Source organism: Macaca mulatta, chromosome 16 (assembly GCF_049350105.2).
Source record: "Macaca mulatta isolate MMU2019108-1 chromosome 16, T2T-MMU8v2.0, whole genome shotgun sequence".
Taxonomy (NCBI): Eukaryota; Metazoa; Chordata; class Mammalia; order Primates; family Cercopithecidae; genus Macaca; species Macaca mulatta.
Window position 1 is genome coordinate 21,784,248 of NC_133421.1, and position 12,772 is coordinate 21,797,019.

The 12,772-nt window shown below is 43.4% G+C and overlaps 1 protein-coding gene and 1 long non-coding RNA gene across 2 annotated transcripts; one reads left to right on the top strand and one right to left on the bottom strand.

The window, feature by feature from the left end:
- Window positions 1–2,159: 2,159 nt before the first annotated feature.
- Window positions 2,160–11,665, bottom strand: LOC144335366 (uncharacterized). Its single transcript, XR_013406178.1, has 3 exons — window positions 11,530–11,665; window positions 6,960–7,081; window positions 2,160–4,671 (listed from the first exon to the last, which is right to left on the bottom strand). It is a non-coding gene; the product is annotated as an uncharacterized LOC144335366 (long non-coding RNA).
- LOC100429063 (uncharacterized) lies at window positions 2,355–4,748 on the top strand. The gene is made up of 4 exons (XM_015118816.3): window positions 2,355–2,482; window positions 2,686–2,943; window positions 3,117–3,406; window positions 3,546–4,748. Exons 3-4 carry the CDS (start codon window positions 3,213–3,215, stop codon window positions 3,790–3,792), a joined length of 441 nt encoding a protein of 146 aa, XP_014974302.2. The 5' UTR covers window positions 2,355–2,482; window positions 2,686–2,943; window positions 3,117–3,212; the 3' UTR covers window positions 3,793–4,748.
- Window positions 11,666–12,772: the final 1,107 nt, after the last annotated feature.

A 12,772-nucleotide genomic window follows, 5' to 3' on the forward strand; every position in this document is an offset into this window, starting at 1 on the left:
ATAGCCTGAAGCAATTAGGTCTATGAAAATAATAAGTATTCATTTTATTTCTAAGTAAAAGAGATAAAGGCTAATAAAACATTTCATTTGGGATAACTTTCTTTTAAGATGGCTTTCATTCTGATTTTGCTGTTACTTTCAGATCAGTTAATATGTAGAAGACGACTACAATTTGTGTTGAGATTTAGAGTATAAACCAAGTCTCATTTCATTAACTAATACAGACCAACAGGTTGGTTAAGAAAGGAACCATTAATTTTACAAAGAGAGTTGTCCTAAACTGTGACAAGTTTTCCAGTACTTAATTCTTTTTTTTTTGAGACGGAGTCTCACTCTGTCGCCCAGGCTGGAGTGCAGTGGCCAGATCTCAGCTTACTGCAAGCTCCGCCTCCCGGGTTCACGCCATTCTCCTGCCTCAGCCTCCCAGGTAGCTGGGACTACAGGCACCCGCCACCACGCCCAGCTAATTTTTTGTATACTTAGTAGAGATGGGGTTTCACCATGTTAGCCAGGATGGTCTCGATCTCCTGACCTCGTGATCCGCCCGTCTCGGCCTCCCAAAGTACTAGGATTACAGGCGTGAGCCACCGCACCCGGCCTTAATTATTTTTACAACTCATTAGTTTTTTTAAATGGCAAATAAAATTGAATATATGTTATGTAAAACCTGTTTAGAAATAAGCAGATTGTAGAATGATTACATTGCGCTCAGAAACATATGCATACTTATATTTTGTGGTGAGAACACTTCTTGATTTTCAAGAATACAATACATTAACTGCAGTCACCATGTTGTGCAATGCATCCCTTAAACTTATTCCTCTTGTCTAACTACAATTTTGAATGCTTTCACTGTCTCCCCAAACCCCTGCCTCCCAGCCCCTGGTAACCTCCATTCTACTCTCTGCTTCTGTGAGTTCAATTGTTTGACATTCCACATAAGTCAGATCACGTGGTAGTTGTCTTTTTGTGCCTGACTCATTTCACTTAACACAATGTGCTCCGTTAACCTCCTGTGAATCACAGGTTCTAACCTGCAATTGCTCTAAGTGTTTTCATTCCCTTTTCATGGTTTCTACTAAGAATTCCAGAGCTCAGCTGCAAGGTTTTCACTGCTTTGGAAGTTATTCACTGTTTTTTTTACATCTTATCCACAGATACACAAATAAATTGTCCAGTGCGAGTGCAGCGGCTGTATGCCCTTCCTGTGAAGGCAGGCCGGTTTGACATCTATTAAGCAAATCCATCTCAGCATTCTTAACAGCCTTTATAGTGTTTGATATCAAGCTCAGAAATTCAAAAACTATGCCTCTGTCTCTGTAAGACTACCTGGGTTGGAGACGACTTATGTAATATTCAGCCCAGCGGATAATGTATATAAAAATTACTTCATATGATTTAATGATCTTGAATCGATTTAACTGTTTATATGTCATACTTGGAAAAACCAGGGCAATTATAAAATTTAATAATGACATCTCCATAAAAAGCAATAATTCATATTCTACTTTAAAAATCTTTTCTCTTATGTAGAGGAGTAAGTGGCATCCTAGTGGCACCAGAAGGATGTACTGGTGAGCTTGTGTAGCGGTCCCTAAGTTAACGCATGTTGCTTTATTTGACTGACACTGATGTTCCCATCTTAGCTTCCAGCAGTTACGTGGGCAGAAAACCCAAAGTTAGTAACTTTGAACAGTTCCATCAATGTTAGTAACTCAAGGGCCAAAGTGATGGATTAAACAGCCAGTCGAGTCAATCTCTGGTTCACCCTCATGATGACAGAATGCTTTTAGGTAGTGAGGCAGTGCTTAGTCTCAAGGTAGCCTCCCTTCCCCTCATGCATTACCTGGTGTTTGTGGGCAACAGTGTGGATCCTCTATACGTGCCTGGGGTTTTGGGTGTGGAAAGGGTGTGCTGGGGTATACCCTGGGGCCTCTGCAAGTGCCTGACCCATAGATGCTCCCTGGGGCCTGGTAACTGGGTGCCCTGGTGGCTTACAGTGTGGAAGTTGGAAACTTCACCATCATCTGTGGCCTGAGCTTGGCCTCAGGGAATATTCCTGGGTGGTGTCAGCTATACATCCTCCTTACTCCATGTCACAGGGGAGCAGCAACTCTCTGAGATGGTGGCATGGGTGGTGAAAGAATTTACCAAGACAGTTGTAGGTAAAGAAAGGCAAATTTATTGGACACCACAGAGCTTATGTGTTTGTGGTGATGTGGGTGTGAACATACAATTATGTATAGTGCATAACGCTTGATGAAAATAATAAATGATGTTAATGTTTTATGTATTTAATATCGTATACTTTTAAATTGTTATTTTAGAGTATATGTTTACTACTCTTTTTTTAAGTTAACTGTGAAGCAGCCTCGGGCAGGTCCTTCAGGAGGTTTCCAGAAGAAGGCATTATTATCAAGGAGATGACAGCTCCATGCCTGTTACTGCCCCTGAAGACCTTCCAGTGGGACAAGATGTGGAGGTAGAAGACAGTGATATTGATGCTCCTGACCTGCTTAGGCTTAGGCACATGTGTGTGTTTGTGTCTTGGTTTTTAAAAAAAGGTTTTAAAAGTAAAATCAATAAATAATAGAAAAAAGCTCATAGAATAAGGTTAAAAAGAAAGAAAATATTTTTGTATAACTATATAATTTGTGTGGTTTTTTGTTTATTTGTTTGAGACAGGGTCTCACTCTGTCACCCAGACTGGAGGGCAGTGGCACAATCACGGCTCACTGTAGCCTCGACCTCCTGGGCTCCAGAGATCCTCCCACCTCAGGAGGACATCAGTCCTCCAGGCAGACATCAGGCCCCGGTGGACACCAGGCCCCAAGTGGGACACAAGCCCAAGGCGGACATCAGGCCTGAGGAGGACATCCGGCCCCTGGTGAACATTAGGTGCAGGTGTCCAAGCAGGCCCTGAGTGGACATAACAGTGTCTAGGTAAGGAGTTGACCTTGGAGGAGGGTGAGCAGTCAGTAGCCCAGTGGAGTCCTGAGTAGGTCTTACGGAAGGAAGGGGCTGTGGAGACGGAAACTTAAAGAAGCAGACTCACTTACTTGATGACAGACCCGAACAGAACTTAGAACTCTAGTAACCAGGTGCCCATATCCTAGAGTCAGCCCTGTGGCCAGCTTACTTGGTGAGAGACGCTCAAAAGAGAGAGGTGTTCTCGTGTTGCATCCCCACTGCCCAAGGCTGCTCCTTCAGGAATGGCAGAAGAGCCTTTTCCGACGATGCTGACGAAGGCTTATCCCTCACCCCAGACGCCTGTGGCCCTTTGTAAAAACGCGCACCCAGGTACCACAGGGCAGCCTCACCTCACCGGAGATCCCATCGGGCCTGCATCTGCACGTTGTCCTTGTCCAAGAGGAGATTCGGGAGCCTATACGGGCACAGGCACATGGTGAGGTGGCCTGCAGTCTGGAAGGCTTTGTGGGGTTGGTGCTTTTCAGCTGGAATTCTTTAAATTCAGTGAGGTTGTTTCTGTGTTTGGAAATTCCAGAGGAAAGTGATTGACGTTGGTGATTTTTCTCCTTTTTCAGCTCCTGCCGCACGTGCAGAGAGAGGGGAACTTCCAGCGCCCCTCTGTGGAGCCAGAACCCACAGCATGGGAGGGGCCCCTCCAGAGGCCATGCTGCAGCTAGAGCAGCAGCTCCAGAGCCCTCCGGGCCCTGCACCGGTACAGCCAAGGACCAGCCCAGTGAGGAGCTGCCCGACCTCAGGCCACCTGCCGTAGTCACTGGCCTCAGCCCTGGAGCTGAGAACATGGCTGGAGATAGAGGTGTTTGAGGACTGGAATTCCTTTAAATTCAGTGAGGTGGTTTCCATGTTTGGAAATTCCAATGGAAAGTGACTGACATGGGTGACCGTTTCCCCTTTTTCAGCTCCTGCGCCATGTGCAGAGAGAGACGAACTTCCAGCGCCCGCTGTGGAGCCAGAGCCCACGGCACGGGGAGGGCCCCTCTAGAGACAGCGCTGCAGCTAGAGGCGGCAGCTCCAGAGCCCTCCGGGCTGTGCACCGGTACAGCCAAGGACCAGCCCAGTGAGGAGCTGCCCGACCTCAGGCCACCTGCCGTAGCCACTGGCCTCAGCCCTGGAGCTGACAGCGTGGCTGGAGATAGAGAGCGGGTGGCCAGCACCACCCTAGACAGCAGCTCCCACACCGCCCCTAGTCCCGGGCATGGTGGGAGCCATGGAGTCAGAGACCAGGGTATGCAGCCTCAGCTCATCTACCTCACTGGAAAGAGGCTTATTTTATTCACCAGAGCCACATCCCAGGTGCAGCAGGACCTTTGCATTCTGCCAGTGCTGGGAGTATCTATCTGCGCACAGGAGGTGCTTGAGAGCAGGAACAGAAGCCTGCAGGAAAGGGTTCCAGCAGCTCCTCCTGCTCCCAGAGTCAGCCTTGTCTTCTATGAGAGCAGGAAAAGAAGCTTGTGAGAAAGGGTTCCAGCAGCTCCTCCTGCTCCCAGAGGCGGCCTCCTGCTCCGGGCGTGGAGGTCTCTCTGCTACTGGGCTTCTGGGCTGTTTGCTCCTGATGTGCTCCCCAGGATGGGCTTAATGGGCGGGCAGGGGGTGCGAGGACCAGGGGGCGGCTTCAAAGGGTACAGCAACCAAAGCTTCCAAACTCAGCACTTGTGCTTCGGTCTCTCCATGCTGCCACCTGCCCTAGGATTTATTCATAGTGTTAAATTACCAGTTTATGCAAATGATGTTTCATTAAAGCTCAACTTTTTGAAAGTTCACGCCTTTTTTAGCTCCCTAATGTTAGACGGTGTTTTTGAGGCGATCCTGAATATCTCTGATAGTTGTGTCTTTTTGTTGTGGTTGTTTGTGTGATTGAGTTACCACCAAATCAACTGTTATTGGAAACCTTTCAGGTATGGCTTTTAGAAGACCTTGACCTACTCTTGCCTGTTTTGATTCTCCAGTGTATTGTGGAAAGTGGGATCATGTAGTTTCATGTCTCCAGCAGATAAGTCACCTTTTGCCATCAAGGTTTTGGAATCAGAGTTTCCAAAAATTATGTGTGCAAGTTGACAGGCTGGCACTTTAGCTAATCTGGGTGTCAAAACAGAATGCCATAGACTAGGAAGCATAGAAAATTGATTTCTCCCAGTTCTGGAGATGGTAAAATCCAAGGTCAGATGTTCAGCAGATTCTGTGTCCGCAGAGGGCTGGCTTCCTGGTTCATAGACAGCCATCTTTTTCCTGTGTCCTTACATGACAGAAGGGATGAGGGAGCTCTCTGCAGTCCCTTTGATAGGGGCACCAATTCCATTCACGAGGTCCCTGCCTTCATGAACTTATTCACCTGCCAAGGCCCCTCCTCCAAATACCATCTCATAGAATTAGAATTTGACACATGAATTTGAGGAGGACAGTAACATTTGGTTTATAGCATCATGTCACTCCAAGCCATATGCACTCACAGGAAATCTATAATCTTCTATTAAGTATTTCCTGGTCCTTTCTGGGTTTAGAGATTTTTTTTTTTTTTTTTTTTTTTTTGGCTTTAAGAAAAATGATCTTTTATTTAATCCAGGGTTTTTTCACAGAAAAGCACTGTGAGTTCACACACTTGCTAAAAAGATACAGAAATGAGAGTGGCTTTTCTCTCTTTTTTTTTTTTTTTTTTTTTGAGACGGAGTTTTGCTCTTGTTGCCTAGGCTGGAGTGCAGTGGCACGATCTCAGTTCACTGCAACCTCCACCTACTGGGTTCAAGCAATTCTCCTGCCTCAGCCTCCTGAGTAGCTGGGACAACAGGTGCGCACCACCATGCCTGGCTAATTTTTTTTATTTTTAGGAGAGATGGGGTTTCACCATGTTGGTCAGGCTGGTCTCGAACTCCTGACCTCCTGATCTGCCCGCCTCAGCCTCCCAAAGTGCTGGGATTACAGGCGTGAGCCACCGCGCCCAGCCAGGTTCATGTTCTTAAGCGGCACACTATTTGCTATAGCAGCAAGACCAAAAGGCTTAAGTACCAAAAATGTACATTAACTACAAACAGCTTCACGTAAACAAAACAATGTGACCATCTATATGTGACAGTAACTCATATGCCCAAAATATTTTTAACTGAGATTGAAATCAATTTCTGCATAACAAATGTTATCACTGTATTGAGATGATAACATTATTTGTATATAAATACTATAAATAATAACGTATTTAAGTTATTCAACAAATAATTCTTTGGAATCTACAAAATGCTGGTTTCTGTTATAGACCCTGAATGTAGAATTGATAGAAAATATAGTATTTGTTCTTAGAGAGTGGTAGACTAAAAAAAAACAAAATGTATATTGGGTAGAGGTTGTGTGCTGAAAACAGGCAGAGACTGAGTTGCTAACACAAAAATCATGAAACCCAGTGTGATTATTTTTAATAATCGTTGATATTTTAATACAGGTCTCTTGTTTTTTCTCATGGAAACATATGACAATATGGAATTTCTGGGTGTTTGGTATCTGAACGTTTAAGTGTAACAAGTATGACCAGTTTTCCGAAGAAATTTTACCAGTTTACTTGTCCATCAGTGACTCATATTACATGAAACCACGTCCTCTCCAACAACCTCTAGTATCAGTCTTCGTAAAGTTTTTCAATTAAATGGGCGTAGGTTTTGCAGATGATTATTATATTATTAAAGGATAGTAGAATACCTAGCTTAAAAAAAAGCAGGGCATGCCGAGGCACATGTTTAGCGTGTGTCCTGATCCCAGAATTAAAACTAATCCAATTTGTGCCTCTGCTGTTCAATAAAAAATTTCCTTAGAAATCCAGAGGTCAGGCTGGGCACGGTGGCTCACGCCTGTAGTCCCAGCACTTTGGGAGGCTAAGGTGGGTGGATCATGAGGTCAGGAGTTCAAGAACAGCCTGGCCAATGTGGTGAAACTCCGTCTCTACAAAAAATACAAAACTTAGCTAGATAGCTAGGCATGGTGTTACATACCTGTAGTCCCAGCTGCTCGGGAGGCTGAGGCAGGAGAATCGCTTGAACCCAGGAGATGGAGGTTGCAGTGAGCCAAGATCAAGCCACTGCACTCCAGCCTGCATGATAGAGCAAGACTCCATCTTAAAAAAAGAAAAAGAATCCAGAGGTCAGACATTCCTTTGAGCAAGGACTCCAATATGGTTTCTTGCCTACTCACTCCAACAAAATTGCTCTTCTCAAAGCACAAACAATAGTCATATTGTTAAATTATGAATTGCAGCATAATTCCTCAGCCTTTGTCTTAATTTATGTATCAGCAGCATTTGACACAGGTGATCTCTCCCTCCTTTTTGCAAAACTTTCTTTGACAGAATTCCAGAACACTAAACCCACTTTCCCCGAACATTTTTTATAATTACCCCTGGTCCTTTTTTCTGTTTTTTTCTCACTTTTACTACTTTTTAAATGTTAGAGAACTTGGCTCAGGACCTGGACTTACCTTTCTTTGCTTTGCTTTTTTACTAACTTTTGTGTCATTAATTTCCGGATATTTCATATTACACGTCAACACTGAACTACACCCAACACCGCCTGACTTCTTCACTTGGGTGTCAGTCAGGAATCTCAAAATGAAGGCCCACATGGAGCCACCGATACTCCCCAAACTTGCTCTTCCCCTTTCTGTTTAATGACAACTCCCATTTTATAGTTTCTCAGCTCAATATTCTTGGTGTCCCCTTTTAGTTCTCTCTGTATCTGTCTGGTTCTCATTCTCTCTCTCTCTCTCTCTCTCTCTCTCTCTCTCTCTCTCTCTCTGTCTCTATCTCTCCTTCACACACACACGCACACACACGCACACACACACATTTTCAGATCTGTTGTGTATGGAAAACCTGCCAGTTTTACCTTTAAAGTGCAGTAATTCCAAATGGTGTTTTCAAATTCACCTTCCCACCCTCACCACTTGGTAACTACAGTATCTCCCTCCCACGGTCAGGGCTCTACTGCAGGGATTTCTTGGGGAACTAATGAGAACTATTACACATTCTTATTTCAGGGACCCTCAAAATTATAGGCCAGCCATATTCTATACGAATTCAAGCTTTCATCATTGCCCTTTTCTTCAATCCAGTCTCTACACAGCAACCACAGTATGCAATGTTTAGAATTCCAAGCCGTATCAAAACACTCCTTTTTTTTTTTTTTTTTTTTAGACAGAGTTTGGTTCTTGTTACCCAGGCTGGAGTGCAGTGGCACAATCTCAGCTCACCGCAACCTCCGCATCCCGGGTTCAAGCAATTCTCCTGCCTCAGCCTCCCGAGTAGCTGGATCACAGGCGTGCATCACCACACCCAACTAATTTTTTGTATTCTTAGTAGAGACGGGGTTTCTCCATGTTGGTCAGACGGGTCTCGAACTCCCAACCTCAGGTGATCCACCCGCCTTGGCCTCCCAAAAGCGCTGGGATTACAGGCGTAAGCCACACACACCCGGCCAACACTCCTGTTTCAAAGGACCTGCTCCATTACTTCTTTTCTCCCTCATTAGAATTTAAGCCTAACAAACCTGGGTAGCTTCCATACTTTTCCACTGATCTATCTCCATGAGCTGGAGATCACTTAGTGTAAAGTAAATAATCAGTAAATATTTCCAAATAACAGAATCAATTATTAATCGTTTTATTTCTTTGAGTATACATCTGGACTTTTAAAAATCAAGAAAATAGATTGGTCAAGAGAATTTCCTGTGTTTTGATTTTCTTATCCATTGATTAGATTAGCTGTGTTAGTATAGATTTCAGTGTGGGAAGCTGTAAGCCTTTCCTAAATTTTAAAATGAAAGGCATGGAATTTGAATATCCATTCCTTTTATTTAAGGAATTTAAAAAGGCAAGCTTATCTTTTAAAATATATTTTATATATGTAAACAATCTAAATGTATTTTTCTCCTTATCCCTGAATACTTTTTCAAGTTATTCATCTCTCGTTTTAAAAAATCTACCTCGATAACATTTTAAAATATATATGCAACTTCATTAAGAATATCTTTGTGTTCCACTGAATAGCTTGTCAAATAATACATTAGCAGTACAATTTCCTCATAATTCTTAGATTTGTTTGATTAAATTTATAGATTTCCTGCTCTCAGCTCATAAATTCATTCAAGTATAATACATCCTACTTGATCTTTGTGGAGTTTTCATAGCATACATTTAGTATTGAAATTGGTTTTTGATATTCGAATCAACTTTATAATTGTATTGTTGGTTAGATTGGTTGGTAGAATCCTTTTTTGTTTTGGTTTTGTTGTTTATTCATCACAGAGTGGCTTTGCTACTGTAAAGCTTGAAACATTTTCTTTTTTGTTTTCCTTCCTTTCTTCGTTTTTTCTTCCTTCTTTCCTTTCTTTCCTTCTTTCTCTTTCCCTCTTCCACTCCCTCCCTTCCTTTCTTCCTTCCTTCCCTCCTTCCTTCCTTCCTTTTTCTTTCTTTCTCTCTCTCTCTTTCCTTCTTCAGATTTTGCTCTATTGCCCAGGCTGGAGTGCAGTGGTGTTAACAAGACTCACTTAAATTTTTTTTAACAGAAATGTATCTATCTTACATTAACCACATTTCAATGTAACCAATATTTCTTTTTTTTTTTTTTTTTTTGAGATGGAGTCTGGCTCTGTCGTCCAGGCTGGAGTGCAGTGGCCAGATCTCAGCTCACTGCAAGCTCCGCCTCCCGGGTTTACGCCATTCTCCTGCCTCAACCTCCCGAGTAGCTGGGACTACAGGAGCCCGCCACCTCGCCCGGCTAGTTTTTTGTATTTTTTAGTAGAGACGGGGTTTCACTGTGTTAGCCAGGATGGTCTCGATCTCCTGACCTCGTGATTCGCCTGTCTCGGCCTCCCAAAGTGCTGGGATTACAGGCTTGAGCCACCGCGCCCGGCCCAATATTTATTTTAAGTGAAAAATCAAATGTTTACTATTTGTTAGCCTCGACACTTTACCTTCTGCAGCCTCAATTTTTCTGGCTCTAGCAATCTTCGCATCTCACTCAGCCTCTTAAGTAACTGGGACTACAGGTAGTGCCACCATGACTGGCAAATTTTTGTAATTTTTTGTAGAGATGGGTTTCACCATGTTGCCCAGGCTGGTCTCGAATGCCTGGACTTAAGTGATCCTCCCACCTCAGCTTCCCAAAGTGCTGGGATTATAGGCATGAGCCACCATGTCCAGCCAAAAGGTTGAAACATTTTCTAAATTTGAAAACAAAGTGCATGTCAGTTAAATACTTATTCCTTAAAATTTGGAAGACATGTTAACACCATATAAACCCAGAGCCTGTATTTTTAGATTAGTAACAAGTAGATATTTTCAATTTCTTCTAAAGTTTAAAAAAAAATAAATATTTTGTATTCAGAGAATTCTTGATAACAGAAGGTAAACATTTTTCACTTAAAAGAAATGTGATTACTTTGAAAAGAAATTTGGTTATTGTAAGTAAATTTTTGTTTAAAAAATAATTTAAGGAAAATAATGCTCAAAGAGCATGGTCATGGCATTTATTCCAGAGGGAGGAAGTTTATCCTGATCTGCCTGTAACAACAAAAGTATATGGATCAAGATAATTCTATAGAGACATAAATTCAAAGATAGCATATAATTTATTTTAAAAATGAAGATAATTTTTTGATACATGTTTTAAATGTAAGAGAACAAACCCCATAAAAAAATGAACTTTGGGAGGATATAAACAAGTACTGAGAACAGTGTGAGGAATAAAATTCTCATCCTGGCTTGGTGTGGGCAGAACCTCAGTCTGAGAACAAGCCCACTATGGTGGTGTTAGGGCCCCTCTGTATAAAAACTCTTCTCATTACTGAGAATTGAAGTCTCAGGGGAAAAAAAACAGTATTAACCTCAACACGAAATGATTGGTTCATCATTTGATATACCCTGTGCCTTTATAACATGTTCAATTGTGTTGTCATTCTATAAATTTTATCATTTGTTACATTTAAAACCAGAATAATTTCAAATTTGAAGTGAATAAGTCCCTTAGAGAAACAAATTTCAAAATACCACACCCTATCTATCCACATCTATATCATCTATGTCTGCGTTAGGCCATTTTTTGTATTGCAAAAAGCAAAAACATCCTTCTAGGCCTTCTAAACTTTATAGGATAACACAAACATTGATGCAATGGTGATAGATAAAGATGGATGTTAATATTATTTGGAAACAGTTTCATTTATAGTGTTATGAGCAAACCATCAAGGGGTTGGTGGTCTTAGGCATTATTTCCCACTAGGGTCTATACCTTTGCATGTGAAAAGTAGGTACTAGAGGAAGAGCGAAGAGAGAGCACTGTCACTGTTCCCAGAGAACTGGACTAGAGAAATACGAAATCGCGTAGAGAATGATTGTGCACGCAGCGCTTTTCCCTGGGGAAGCTGTCTCATTATTTCGGTTGTATATTTTTACTACAATGATAAATTACTGGTTTTGAGTTTAGATGTGTTCATTAAATATAGGTGAATGTTATGGTCCCGAAATGTTAGGATGATACATAGAACTTGTGGGAAATTGTCGGTCACTCACATAACCAAGGAGAAAGAGAAGACAACCGTGGGTATCTTGCATCGTGATGTGATCTTGAATTGACCGATTAAGACAGCCAATGCGAGCTACCCACATTGCAGCAACTGAAATTTCCAAAACAGATAATTACAATGTGCTAAGATCAGTTCATATGAAACACACATATTTGACGTGAACATTTTGAGTATCCGGTGTGTATGGGCGTTTTGTTTTTGTTTTTTGAGACAGAGTCTTGCTCAGTTGCCCAGGCTGGAGTGCAGTGGTGCGATCTCGGCTCTCTGCAACTCTACCTCCCTGGTTCAAGCAATACTCCTGCCTCAGCCTCCCGAGTAGCTGGGATTACAGGCACCTGCCACCACACCTGGCTAATTTTTGTATTTTTAGTAGAGACGGGGTTTCTCCATGTTGGCCAGAATGGTGTCCAACTCCTGATCTCAGGTAATCCTCCCGCCTCGGCCTCCCAAAGTTCTGGGAGCGTATCAGTTTAAGCCCGCTGCTTGCCTTGGTGTGCAGAGCGCTGCCTCTGAACTGGGGTTGCACATTCCTAGGGAACGCAGCACGCCCTCTTTGCAGGGGAGCCGCCAGCTCTCCCGGTGCAGGAAAGAAGTCTGCTTATCTCTAATCTTAAAAATTAGGGATGGCCTGCGTGGCGGCTCACGCCTGTAATCCCCAGTACTTTGGGAGGCCGGGGCCGGCGGATCACGAGGTCAGGAGTTGGTGACCAGTCTGGCCAACATGGTGAAACCCCGTCTCTACTAAAAATACAAAAATTAGCCGGGCGCCGTGGTGCGCGCCTGTAGTCCCAGCTACTCGGGAGGCTGAGGCACAAGAATCGCTTGAACCCGAGAGACGGAGGTTGCAGTGAATCGAGATCATGCCACTGCACTCCAGCCTGGGCAACAAAGCGAGACCTTGCCTTAAAAAAAAAAAAATTAACGGATACCTGTTTTACTTGTTTTCCAGACTTGTCTCTGGCTTGATCAGGGCATATAACTATGTATTTTTTGTATCAGTGTAACAAAAATATGTTGGTTTTTAAAAATATAAAAGGAGCCCCCGGCCCGCAGCTGCTTGGAGCCGGAGGCTGCGCTTCAACAGGCCAGGGAGCCACGAGGCAGCGCAGAACCTGAGTCCAGAGAAACGACCTGGAAACGGAGCTTCTCGCAGAATGCGGCGGGGACAGCGGCTGCCGAGCAGGGGCTGTGGAAATCACTGGCCCCTGAGCCCCGGCGCCGCGCGGGGT

What these genes read in the sequence shown, in the direction of transcription:
- LOC100429063 (XM_015118816.3), top strand. Translation starts at nt 3,213, where the DNA reads ATGGCAGAAGAGCCTTTTCCGACGATGCTGACGAAGGCTTATCCCTCA. An exon ending in TATACGGGCACAGGCACATG is followed by an intron (nt 3,407 to 3,545) that starts GTGAGGTGGCCT and finishes CTCCTTTTTCAG; the next exon opens with CTCCTGCCGCACGTGCAGAG.